The sequence below is a fragment of the Mustela erminea genome, chromosome 16, assembly GCF_009829155.1.
Source record: "Mustela erminea isolate mMusErm1 chromosome 16, mMusErm1.Pri, whole genome shotgun sequence".
In the NCBI taxonomy this organism is placed as follows: domain Eukaryota; kingdom Metazoa; phylum Chordata; class Mammalia; order Carnivora; family Mustelidae; genus Mustela; species Mustela erminea.
Genome location: NC_045629.1, coordinates 77,650,102 through 77,662,348, shown reverse-complemented (window position 1 = coordinate 77,662,348; position 12,247 = coordinate 77,650,102). Strand labels below are relative to the sequence as shown.

Here is a 12,247-nt window from a genome sequence, read left to right as displayed (position 1 = left end):
GCTATAATCTTTGACTCTGAAAATGACCACAGGATGATAATAGTCAACATTTACAAGACGCTGTGGGGGGTGGGGCAGCCTCCAGCCTCAGACCGGCTGGAGGCATCCCTCTGTGCCCAGGTTCCTTGGGGGAGGGTCACAGGCTGGGCCTGGGACCCAAAATCCAGTGACTTTCACAAGGCAGCTGATCTGCGTGGCCCGGGAAGGGTGAAGTTGTCCCTGGAGCCTGGAGTTAAGTCTGTAGGACCAAGAATCACTGTGGCTGCCCCTTCCTGCCTCTTAGGCCGGCTGGCCTCTCAGCACTGGCATTAGAGCATTTTCTTTGTTCTTTCTGATTGTGTGTAAATGCCAGTGTTCCAAAAATAATGTTATAATATTTGCCTATTTAGGAGATGAAGGCACTTCGATGTGTTCTAGCTTCTATTTTAACTTGGCAAATAATCACATCCTGGGGTTTTAGACATCTTGTTCTCTGCTCGGTAGGTAGATGAGAGAGCCTGGTTAATTTTTGCCTTTGTCCCAGGTCCTTTTGTTTAATCAGTCCTTGTGGGCTAAGCCACGGGGCCCAGTGTAGCACGTGGAATGTGCTGCAGAGTGTCCCATGAGCAGAGAGTGGCCTTGTAGATGGTGGCGTCCCCAGGGAGCATCTCAGGCTTTGTCCCTGCGTTGACTTCCTGGCGTCTTTCTCTCTGAGAACGGCCCTCAGGGGAGTAACGCGTTTCCTTGATAGGCTGGGATGGAGCTTTTTTCTGTGCTGCTGTGACAGACTGGGGAGCAGGGTGAATTCTGGAGCGGTTTCTGAGGAAGCCTGGACAAGACTGTATAATTAGCTGAATAGTAAAAGAAAAAGTGTAGGATGGTGTTCAGGTTTCTGCCTCCGAGCGATGAGCTGATTTTGCAGAAAGTGAGTTGGGAATTGTGTGTGTTTATTTGGAGAGGCCTGGAGAGCTTCCCTGTAGAGATACCTGGAAGATGGTGGGAAATTTCTATTTGTGGTTTGGGAGAGATCACCGCTGGATATATATCAAGCTGGCGAAATGATCATTGGAACCACAGCAGGAGAACAAACAGACCCAAGGACAGAACCTTGGAGAAAGCCAGCATTTCTCATTGTCCCACTCCCATCCCCTGTACTGAGAGCTGGGGCCGCCGTGGACTGCTCCTTCTCTCCTACTCCTGCGGGCAGCCAAGCTGCTTGTGTTCCCAGATAGACCCCAGATGCACACCTTGGATTCATGTAGCAGTCTGCTGGACGGTCGGAGAGCATGTGGCTCAGAGGGATACTGATAATGCCCTTCACTGGGAGTCAGGGCGTGGGACGTCCATCCATCACTCATCTGATGGCCAGGTCCCACTGGGTTCCCCAAGGGGCCTGAGCAGCCACCCCTTTCCTCCCCACCAAAGCAATGCAAGGTGGCAGCAAGGCTGCATGACGCATTGCATCCTTACCTTGAAAGCGCTTGCCCTGTGTGGGTGCAGGGGGTTGGAAATGAACTGACCAGGTGGATTTCCCCAATGGTGGACAGCTGTGGGTGGATGCGTGTGTATATGCGCGTGCTTGCAGGTGCATGCTGTGGGGGAAATGACTTAGTTAAAGAAGCAAGTACATCGGGGAGTTAATTGTGAGGGTAGCTACTTTGAAAGACATTCACTTGAACAACAATAACAAAAAAAGTAAAATGATAAATTACTGTAGTCCTTTCTTTCATTGTTTTTTTCTTGATCAAGAACAAAGGTCAAAATAAGACAAGAACTGAAAGCAACCAAACTGAGCAGAGACCCTCCTGCTCCGGGGCTGCCTTGTGTGGTCCTCGTGGAGGGAGAACTCAGCATCCTGAGCATCATCCCGGGCCCCCATGCCCTGAGCCTGTCCCCAGGGGCAGCCTGCGCATCACAGGCTTTGGGGATGTCAGACACACGGGGGTGGGAGAGGCGTGGAGGAGGACATTGGGATGAGTCCCGCGTCGTCTTCCTTGGGGCTCCATCTCCCCTGGGGCTTCCCTTCCCTCACCCGTCCTCTTTGTCACTACAGCCTTTCCGCTGTGCCCACTGCCACTACTCCTGTAACATATCCGGCTCTCTGAAGCGACACTACAACAGGAAGCACCCCAACGAGGAGTACGCCAACGTGGGCACCGGGGAGTTGGCGGCCGACGCGCTCATCCAGCAAGGTAGGCAGCGTGCCCCCTGGCCGGGCTGCGGCATCTTACAGCTCCGTCCCAATGCCTGGGCGTGTTTGGTTCATTCTCCGTGGTCACGGCTGTGCTCCACCCCGTACCCCCTCTGCTGTGTATCAGCATTCCTTCTTGCCTTGCTGGAAATCTGAAATGAAAGAGGTCATGATTACACACAGATTTTACTACCCACCCGACAACGTTCAGTATTGCCTTCAGTTGTTTGTCTCTGTGGACCTTTTGGGAGATGAAAGTTCATGGCTTAAGTGAGCATTTTGTTTTCTTTTGACACGTGGTCTCACTCATTATAACTCCCAAAGGCTTTCTGGGATCCAGCATCCAGTGGCAGGACCCCATTTATTTGGCTGCGCTCCTGTTGGACACTGGAGGGTTTCCAGATTTTCCCTTTATTGCAGTTATGAATAAAGCCATGACAAACATATCTGTAGGTGAGGTTCTTTCGATGATCCGGAAGTATTTATTGTGTGCTCAGATTACTTACTCATCCTGAAAAGGATAAACCATTTAGAACATTTAAACTGAAGAGAACAGATGAGGGGCGCCTGAGTGGCTCTGTTGGTTGGGGTCTGACCCTTGCTTCTAGCTCAGGTCATCATCTTGGGGTCCTGAGACGGAGCCCCGCATCGGGCTCCACGCCGAAGGTGGGGCCTGCGTAAGAGACTCCCTCCTCCCACTTCTCTTGCTCTCTCGAGAAAAAAAAAAGAAAATAGAGAAACAGAAAGGAGAATGGATGAAAACTGCTACTATTTTTGAAAAGTATGGGCGATTTTTTTTCTCTGCCTCTTTCAGTAAATGATCACATATTCCCATTTGAGAAGGTTTAGCTCATGTGCTGTTGCCACACAGGGAACTGCCGTCATATTTATATCCGTGCTTCACTAATTCAACTAAGAAAATGATGGCCGCGTACAGTGCAGCAGTTTTTACTACTTCCTGAGTCCCGTGACTCTTAGAAACCAAGGACCGTTTTAGAAATCCGCCCCGCAGTGAACATGGCTGTGGAGCGGTTAACCCTCCAACTGCTGCGGGTTCCGCTCACTGGGCTCGCCATGCAGTGCATCTCCATATAAAACAAATGAATTGACTGAATCCTTCAGCCCTTCCGGTGACAGGGCTGATGTTTGGAAATAGGTAACGGCATCAAACATTAACGGCATTGGGATAGTTTTAGAGCCACTCATCGGGGCTAATGGGGAGTATGTGCCTTGTGTTTCAGTGACTGTTCCCTGGAGCTGGAGACCACGCTGGCGTCATGGGGGGCCCTGGCTCTTCTCTGTGCCCTCCTCCCTTAGCTGCGCATTCCGGCGAGTTACCTGGCCTCCCCAGCTCCGGGCCTTCACCTGACAATGGAGCTGATGGGGCCACCTCGTGTGATGGCGGACGGGGTCAGAGGAGGGAACACCTGAGTGGCACTCAGTGTGTTCTCATTCTCTTTCTCTCTCTCTTTTTTTAACCCCTCCTAAAAACATCTAAGATTTCTAGAGCCATTGCATCATTTTTGATGACCCCCATCCTGGAATCACAGAGGAGAGAACCAGTTGCCTTCGAGTCACCGTAGATTGCTGGAGAAGCAGGCTAAGACATTCCTTCTAACATTTCCTTCACACTGTCGGGGTGGATTGGCAGGAAATAGACCTTGACTGTGGCTGTTGGGACAGGCGCGGGGCTCTGATTGATGATCCTATCACCGCTCTCTGCCTCCAAACTTTCATCATTGCCTTGCAGTGCCAAACTGTTGCCTGACCTCCGTTTTCAGTTAGCTGCCTCAGACGGTCGTCTCTTGGCCTTCCCTGACAGCGTCTGGCTTCAGTTTTCATCTTCGCGGGGGTGTGTTTGGTCTTTTTCACGTGTGCACGCGTGTGTGTGTGAGTGCATGTGTGTATGTGTGTGTATACACATACATATGCATTTCCTCTGTGTGTGTGTGTGTGTGTGTGTGTGTGTGTACACATACATATGCATTTCCAGGGCTCCCTGCGGGAGACATAGTGAGGAAGGAAACAACGACATGTCTCTTAACTCGTAAGAGATGTTGATTGTGCCATTGTGTTGTGGCGGGAGGCTGGTCTCCGGAATCAGAGAGCTGGTTGAGCAGGAACACAGCGCAGGAGTCTCCAGAGCACGGAGCTGTCCCTGTTCCCGTCTGGGAGAAGGAACGGGCATGGGGCAGAGTGGGAGGGATGCGCTTACGGTGTGTGGGATGCTGGGTCCTCGGGAACCACTGGAGTTCTTCCTTTTCTTTTGATTAGTTGCAAGTGATTCCCCACCCCCCACCACCTGGTTTTGTGTTTCTCTTCTTCTCATCAAAAGGTAGGTTCATGGGACTTTGTAATTTCTTGTTTTGATACGGAGGAATATGTGTTAGAATAACAATAACAGACCGTGAACGGAATGCAGTTTTTTCTCCGAACGATGTTACGGCTTTCCTACACCACGTGTGGGGATCCTTGTCCGTCCCCTGATTTCAGCGCCGTCACACTGGGATGCAGGCACAGCTCTCAGCTGTGGTCAAAGGTTCTCCCATGCACAGTGCTCAGGGGTTTGGGAAGGATGTCAGTGCCCAGTGTTGTGCAAGAGGTAGGGAAGGGGGCCTAAAAGGCCAAGGTGTTTCTGTTCTTGTAGGTTTCTGGGGCATGGTACGTGGTGCTCTCCATGAGTTTGGGTTATTTTCCGTGGGCTTCCGAAGCCCCCTGGAATGGCGGCTGCTCGGGCATCCACCAGCAGTGTCCTGGAAGTGTTCACCTCCCACGAGCAGGGAGTTTCCAGTCTCTGTGGGGGAGGGATCTCGACTGTGGCCCATTTTAAGCTACCAGTGTGATGTCACGAACTGGGAAGAGGCGGGCACAGCTGGCCTGGGAGCTGTTGAAGCCAGCTCCAGCGCTTCTGGCCCGCAGGGCACAGGGGTGACAATGCCAGCGAGGTGTCCCCTGGGCCCCTTCAGGATGCACCTGTTCTCGAGAATCTGGGGCTTTCTGGTTATTAAACTTCTCCTGAATGCTGTGTCCGTGCTTTATTCCCTGCTTTTATTTGATGTACTTCTGATCATTGGAAGGCAGGTCAGACAATCTCTTATCTTGTTTTCTTAGCCCATCTCTTGTTCATTAATACAGACCGGAGGCATTTTCTCACGCAAACGCACATTTTCACGTTGTATTGCTGCTGTGCGCCTGCCCATTTTTCCTCCTGAGATGCGCCTCAGGAAGCCAGCTCACGAGCCGGTCCCCTCGATCACGGGGTGACAGGCATAGGATACTTTGGCGCCAAGCTTCTCACACTATTAGCTCACTTCTAAAGCTCACAGCAGGACAGAGATGGCACTTAGCAGGCCGCTCATTCCCCAGTGACCTCAGAGCGGCCCATCAGGTCCCTCCAGATTATCAGCATGAGTGCAAGGATGGGGTCAGGTGGGCCTGGAGCCGGGGTATCTGATCCCTCTGGCCCTGGGTGACTTCCTTAACTTCTCTGAACCTTGGTGTTTCTCATCTCTGCAGAGGAGAGGCTCATATCCGCCCAGCAGCGGCGGCAGACATTCAGACTTAATCTCCAAGGTCCAAGCCTTTGCCCGACACGTAGCACTTCATAAATGGCTCGAATTTACTCTTCTGTTTATTTCCGTGTTCCTATCTCTTGTGCTCCTGCTGTGCTCCGCATCGTGCTGGACGCTGGAGTATGGTGGGTATATCTCTGCTGTGGCCTGGGCTGGGGACAAAGGCTGGGAAGCTCCTCCAAGGCTCCGTATTTTGACTGTAACAGAACAGGTGTGTTCCTGCCAGCGGCTCCCACATTGCTCGCGGGAGGAGAATGCGAGGCTTCTCCCCAGTGCTGACCCTTCTCCCAGCCCCGACAGTTAAAGGGTCACTGAAGCCAGCGTACTGGTTGGGATGGGGAGCAGTGGGAGGAGTAGGCTCAGAGAGAAGTTTTCGTTTGTGGCATCTGCTAAAATCTTTGCATCATTTTGGGGCCCCTGGGTGGCTCAGTTGGTGAAGCGTCTGCCTTTGGCTCAGATCATGATCCCAGGGTCCCGGGATGGAGCCCCGCATCGGGCTCCGTGCTTAGCAGGGGCCCTGCTTCTCCCTCGGCCCCTCCCCCGCTTGTGTCCTCTCACTCTCTCCCGCAAATAAATACATTTAAAAAATAATAAAATCTTTGCATTATTTTGAGCTACCCTATGAAAGGAATATTCGTGTGTGTATGTGTGCACCTTGGATGTATATCCATATCGTAGCTTTTCATACCAAATTCAGGAAAAGTAGCACAGAAGGAAATCCAGAAACTGTCAGCTAACACAGAAATCATTTATCTGATGTTGGGACATTTGAGTTTTAGAACTGTTTATATTAAGGCCCAGATTCTGTACATTACTGGCAGATGCTTGCCGTGGTGTGATGTCATCATTGGTTGTTATATGTTAATTTCTCTCTTACAGACGCCCTGTGAGGTCATCATTCCTTTTTTTTAAGATTCATTTATTTATTTCAGAGAGAGAGAGCATGCAGGTGCACACAGGTGGGGAGGGGCAGAGAGTGAGAGAGAGCGAGAATCCCAGGCTGCCTCCCCGCTGAGTAGGGAGCCCAGTGAGAGGGTTGATCTCAGGAGCCTGAGAGCCTGATGTGAGCAGAAATCAATAGTCAGATGCTTGGGGCGTCTGGGTGGCTCAGTGGGTTAAAGCCTCTGCCTTCGGCTCAGGTCATGATCCCAGGGTCCTGGGATCGAGCCCTGAGTCGGGCTCTCTGCTCATCAGGGAGCCCGCCTCCCTCTCTCTCTCTGCTTGCCTCTCTGTCTACTTGTGATCTCAGTCTGTCAAATAAATAAATAAAATCTCAAAAAAAAAAAAAAAGAGAGAGATGCTTTCCCGACTGCACCACCCAGGTGCCCCTCATTGTTCCTGTTTTAAAGTGAGGAGACACGGAGTGGTGGGCAGTGATCAGCCCAGGTGACAGAGTGTGCAGGTGGCCAAGCCACACCCAGCTCTGGATTCACGGTCTGGATTCTTACTGCGGCGGGGCTGATGCTCCCCTGAGGTTTGTCTCAAACATGAACTTACTGAGGAGGGAGAGGAGGAAGTAGCCTGGTGCTGTTCTGGAACAGCCATCGGTTCACATGGGCTAGTGGTCCCCTGCTGCTCTGTTGGAAGGTCACACACGCGGGGTGCTGTTGACTTTGTCTCGTGTCTTTGTCTCTGGGTCTAGTTGCTGGTCTGACCCAGGGCTAACTCTGCTTGTCTGGAGGGTCTCAGATGACAGGACTTTGGGGGGCGTGTGAAGGGACCTGGAGGGATGGTGGAGACTTGCTTAGGGCTCTTGTTTCCCTAGTGGTCCTCCGTGGGTTTGGGGACACCAGCCTGGCTAATAATAAAATGCACTCTGTCGTTCCTCTGCTCCCAGGACAGGCGCCGAATTAAGACAACAAGAAGTGAGAACATTCACAAAGTCCAAGTCCACATTTTACTGCTTTATGTTGTACAATCGCAGTGCTCCGAATCTGCTTTCCTTTGATAATTGAGCTCCTTCGTTCAGTGGCACTTTAGGGCCTGTAAGAGTCTCTTACTGCAGCTGTAGTAAATGACCAGAGACATGGTGGTGGTTTAAACCACACAGATTTATTATCCTACAGTTCTGAAGGTCTCAGTGGCCAAGACAGGTTTCACAGGCCAAAGTCAGGTTTGCTGACAGATCCGTATTCATTCTGGACTCTCCAGGGGAGACCGTTCTCCTGCCTTGTCCGGCATCCGGAGGCTGCCCGCATGCCTTGCCTGGAGTCCCTTCCTTCCCCACCCTCACGGTCTTCCTCCGGTTCTTCTCGGTGACCCGCCTTCTGCCTCCTCTTTGTCAGGACCCTTGCGTTTCACTAGTCCTGCCTGGACCACCCAGAACAATCTCCCATCTCCAGATCCTGGGTCAGTCCCAGCTGCCAAGTCCCTTCTTGGTGCGAGGTAACACTCCCCTGTTGCAGGGATCAGGATCAGAACAACATTTTCTCTTTTTCCATGTTTATTTACTTATCATTATAACAAAATCCCCCATACTGTTTTTACTGTTTGTCCATGCCCACTCCATTCCCGACTGGCAGCTCTTGGGGGCCCGGATCCCCAGCTCTTTCAATAGAGCCCAGTCCGGTTTGCAAACAGATCCCCACTGCTTCCCACCCCCGACCCGGCCCGGCGTTACTGAGATGTGATTCACAAAGCTGTAAGAAGTTTAGGATTCTCATCCTCCAGTCAGCTCCTACACTGGTCACCTCACACATTAATCCTCTCTCGCTGTTGTTGAGAATGTTTTAAGTTGTACTCTCTCTCTTTTTTTTTTTTTTTTTTAAAGATTTTATTTATTCATTTGACAGAGAGATCACAAGCAGGCAGAGAGAGAGGAAGGGAAGCAGGCTCCCCACCTAGCAGAGAGCCCGATGCAGGACTTGATCCCAGGACCCTGGGATCACGACCTGAGCCGAAGGCAGAAGCTTTAACCCACTGAGCCACCCAGGTGCCCCTCAAGTTGTACTCTTTTCGAGAACTTCAGTTATGAACGATTGTCACTGTGTTTCGCCGTAGACCCTCAGACCTTACGCACCTTGTAACCACAAGTGCGTACTCTTTACCAGCCTCTCCCTGCCTACCGTGTCCTCCAGCTCCTGCCAACCACTGTTCTACTCCGTTTCTGTGAGTTCAGCTTTGTTTTTTTGAGTCCCCGTGTTAGTTATCACCGTGCAGCATTTGTCTCTGTGCCTGACTTACTTCACTGGGTATATACCCTCTAGGTCCATCCATGTCGAAAATGTCAGGATTTCTTACTAATATTCCCGTGTATGCGTGTGTGTGCTGCACGCGTGTGTGTGCTGCACGCGTGTGCGCACACTGTGTCTTCTTTCTCCATCTTGTTGGTGGACACTGAGGTTGTTCCAGACCTTGGCTACTGTGGATCGCACCGCAGCGACCATGGGAATACAGATAATGCTTCGAAGTTCTGTTTTCATTTCCTTTCAGTAGAAACTCGGCAGTGGAACGACTGTATCATGAGTTGTATTTTTTGAGGAACCTCCATACCGTTTGCCCCGGTGGCTGCACCAGTTCACATTCCCACCAGCCGTGCACGAGAGATCCCTTTTCTCCAGGATGGGACTCTCTTTGGAGGTCCAGTATTCTGCCTACTGGAGTACCTTTTTTTGAAAGATTTTATTTGTTTATCTGAGAGAGAGAGCACAAGCAGGAGAGGGGCGGAGGGGGAAGCAAGCTCCTGCTGAGCAGAGACACTCCCCCCCCACCCCCCACCAAAGCAGGGCTCTATCCCAGGACTCTGAGATCATGACCCTAGCCTGAGATAGATGCTGAACTGTCGGAGCCACCCAGGTGCCCCTGGGGTGCCTTTTTTTTTTTTTTTTTTTAAGATAGGGGCTTTAACATTTCCCCCAAGAAAAAACAAAGCCCTTAGAGTTTTAGGAAGTGGCTTGTGGGTCACACGAGCAGGGTCCAGATTCTGGGATCTAATAGCCCAGTCCTGTGCTCTGTGCCGTTCCAGGCGTTATGTTGTTGGAAATGAAGTCGGATTTTCAGTAAGGTCACCCACCACAAAAGATCCAAAGAGATTTTAATGCCAAAAACTCTTCCAGAACACTGCATGCCAAAATGAGCAAAAAAGATGCCACAATTGACTTTTCAAATTGTGCCTAAATTTCTGTGCCTTTGCCTGCTTCTCATGCCTTCTGAGGAAAGTGTGATCTGGGGTTTACGGTTCTTCCGGTGTGTGCTTTATGTCAGTGCCATGAGTAAATGCACCAAGTCTTCCCATGACCTCTATTGTGCATTGCCTGAGAGTGTAATGAATTGAACTAGAAATTAATTTTCTAGCTTTGGTGTCATTTAAGTGCATAGTTCTGCATTTAGTCTAGATTACGTATTTCCAATGTGTTGTTCTTTAATTAAAGGCCATGTGGCAAAGGTTGAAGTTTTAATTAATGTGGGGCATTATCGTATTAATTTTAATTTAAATAGAATATAAGGATGTTTTTCTCCTTAAATTGGTTTCCATTAAAGAGTCCCGCAGAAGGAGTCTTTAATTTCACTGCCTCTTGTTAAGTCATTATAGAAAGAGCTACGTCAGTTGAACCAAATGAGAAGGCAGAGGTTTTCACACCTTGGAGAGTTTTAAAAGATGATCAGAGGAAAAGACATCATTTTCAATGATTGATAAGTGATAATAAAGGAAGCTAAAAACTACGTTTAATTATTGTCTAGGCGGGAAAGAACAAGCCCATTTGATTTGGCCTAAAAAAAGAATGCAGAGTGTGTAAGTTTCAGAAAATAAGCATCCATTTGAGCTGCCTCCTCTGTGGAATGTTCTGGAAGTTTATGGTGTTGCCAGTCTTTCTGTGGATTCTGTCCCCTGTCTGTGTCGGACCCGCCATGCTCTCTTGCGCCCTGCTAGCATGGCGAGGCTGTGAAACAGTGAGCTGAAGGTGTGAGGGGTGCGCTGTTGTCCGTCTGGGTGGGCGTCCTTTTCTGCTCATGACTGTTTGGGGAGTCACTCAGCACCCCGGGTGACAGACAGGAAGCCCCGCCTACAGAGCCATGCACTGTCAGATGCTGACGTGGATCTGAGTCAGGAGATCTCGCACATCCTGCTTGCTCTGGGACATGCTTACAGCGTGTTAGGCATCCCCATGAAATGTGCCCGTGGTGGTCTAGTTTGTCAAGACAACCTCATCTTCAGGACAGAATTCTTCTCCTCCCTCTCCTTAGGGCCCCAGTGAGCAATCTCGGGCCCTGGGAGGACACAGGAGCGCACAGCAGGTCTGAGAGAGGGGGGCAGAGGCAGCAGAAAGACGGGGGGCAAACCCCCCAACAGCAGGCATGCTGAGAAGGGAATGAGCATGGTCAGTGCCCGAGGTGGGGGAAGGGTGGGGAGCAGGTGGGAACGAGGTCACACAGGGGAGCTAGTCGGTCACACGAGTGGAGCTGAGATTTTATTCTGGGTCTGATGGGAAGCCGTTGAAGGGTTTTACACCTGTAAGAGATGTGATGCAGTTCGTGTCTTTATTTTATTGATTTATTGACTTATTTTATTTGAGAGAAGGGGGAGGGAGCAGAGGGAGAGGGAGAGAGAATCTCAAGTAGCCTCCCACCAAGTGCGGAGCCTGATTTGGGTCTCGCTGCCGTGACCATGAGATGGTGACCTGAGCTGAAAGCAAGAGTCAGAGGCTCAACCATCTCAGCCATGCAGGCGCCTCTGGTTTGTGTTTTTTGAAGTCCCGACTGTGTGGCAGGTGGCGAGTAGACCGGCAGTGGCCGCAGGGAGACCAGTAGTGCCCGCCACGTGGCCCCCCTTCCCGGCGCAGGGTGGAGGCCTCACGGTGGCGGCTGATCGTCTGTGTGGGTTTGGAGGCCCGCGGCCAGGACGCCTCCCCTGGCGGTTGGAGGTTGCTTCTGAACTCACAGCCAGCAAAGTGACTTTTGTCCAGTCACTCATTAGCTGCTGTTCCCAATAGGATTTTAGAAAGATAATCTTTTGTGTGATTCTCAGGTTTTTTTCTGTTTTTTTGTTTGTTTTGTTTTGTTTTAACCTGGAGTTTTACGTGCTCTTACATCCACACACCTCCCAGAACACGTATAAAACATAATCAGCTCGATAAATAGTGACTTTTCAGGATGTGACCAACTTCTTAATCTGCCCTTTATGGGGAAATCCCAATGGGAATTTATAGAAACAGCTCAGCTTTTGACGTGAAGGAGACGGAGAGTCCGCCTCTTAGTCTTAGTATTTGGGACAAAGATGATTGAGAAAAGCAGCCTGGCATTGAGTTGTTTGCTCTTTTCAAATGAAAAAAATGAAGGAATGACTTAGGCCACCTATTCACGTGGCCATGGGAATTCTGTCGCCACCGCACCTGGAATGTCACGTACATTAGACTCTCGGCAAATGCTCGTTCAGAAATGAAAAGAAAATCATTAAGCTTTAAAATCTCTGTCCTGAGACACATCGCTGCCGACGCTGCTGTGTTCTGTCATGGAGGGAGGCTGGACCCAGGTGAGCGCTGCAGACAGCGCTGTGCTTTCCCCGGGA

At 50.5% G+C, this 12,247-nt stretch overlaps 1 protein-coding gene across 2 annotated transcripts in view; it reads left to right on the top strand.

Annotated features, from left to right (window-relative positions):
* The window catches only part of ZFAT (zinc finger and AT-hook domain containing), a 183,875-nt gene that overhangs the window by 137,071 nt on the left and 34,557 nt on the right, over positions 1 to 12,247 (top strand). For both annotated transcript variants that reach the window (XM_032316054.1, XM_032316055.1), the window contains exon 12: positions 2,033 to 2,171. In XM_032316054.1, coding sequence (XP_032171945.1) covers positions 2,033 to 2,171 — 139 coding nt within the window. The remainder of the gene's footprint in view (positions 1 to 2,032; positions 2,172 to 12,247) is intronic.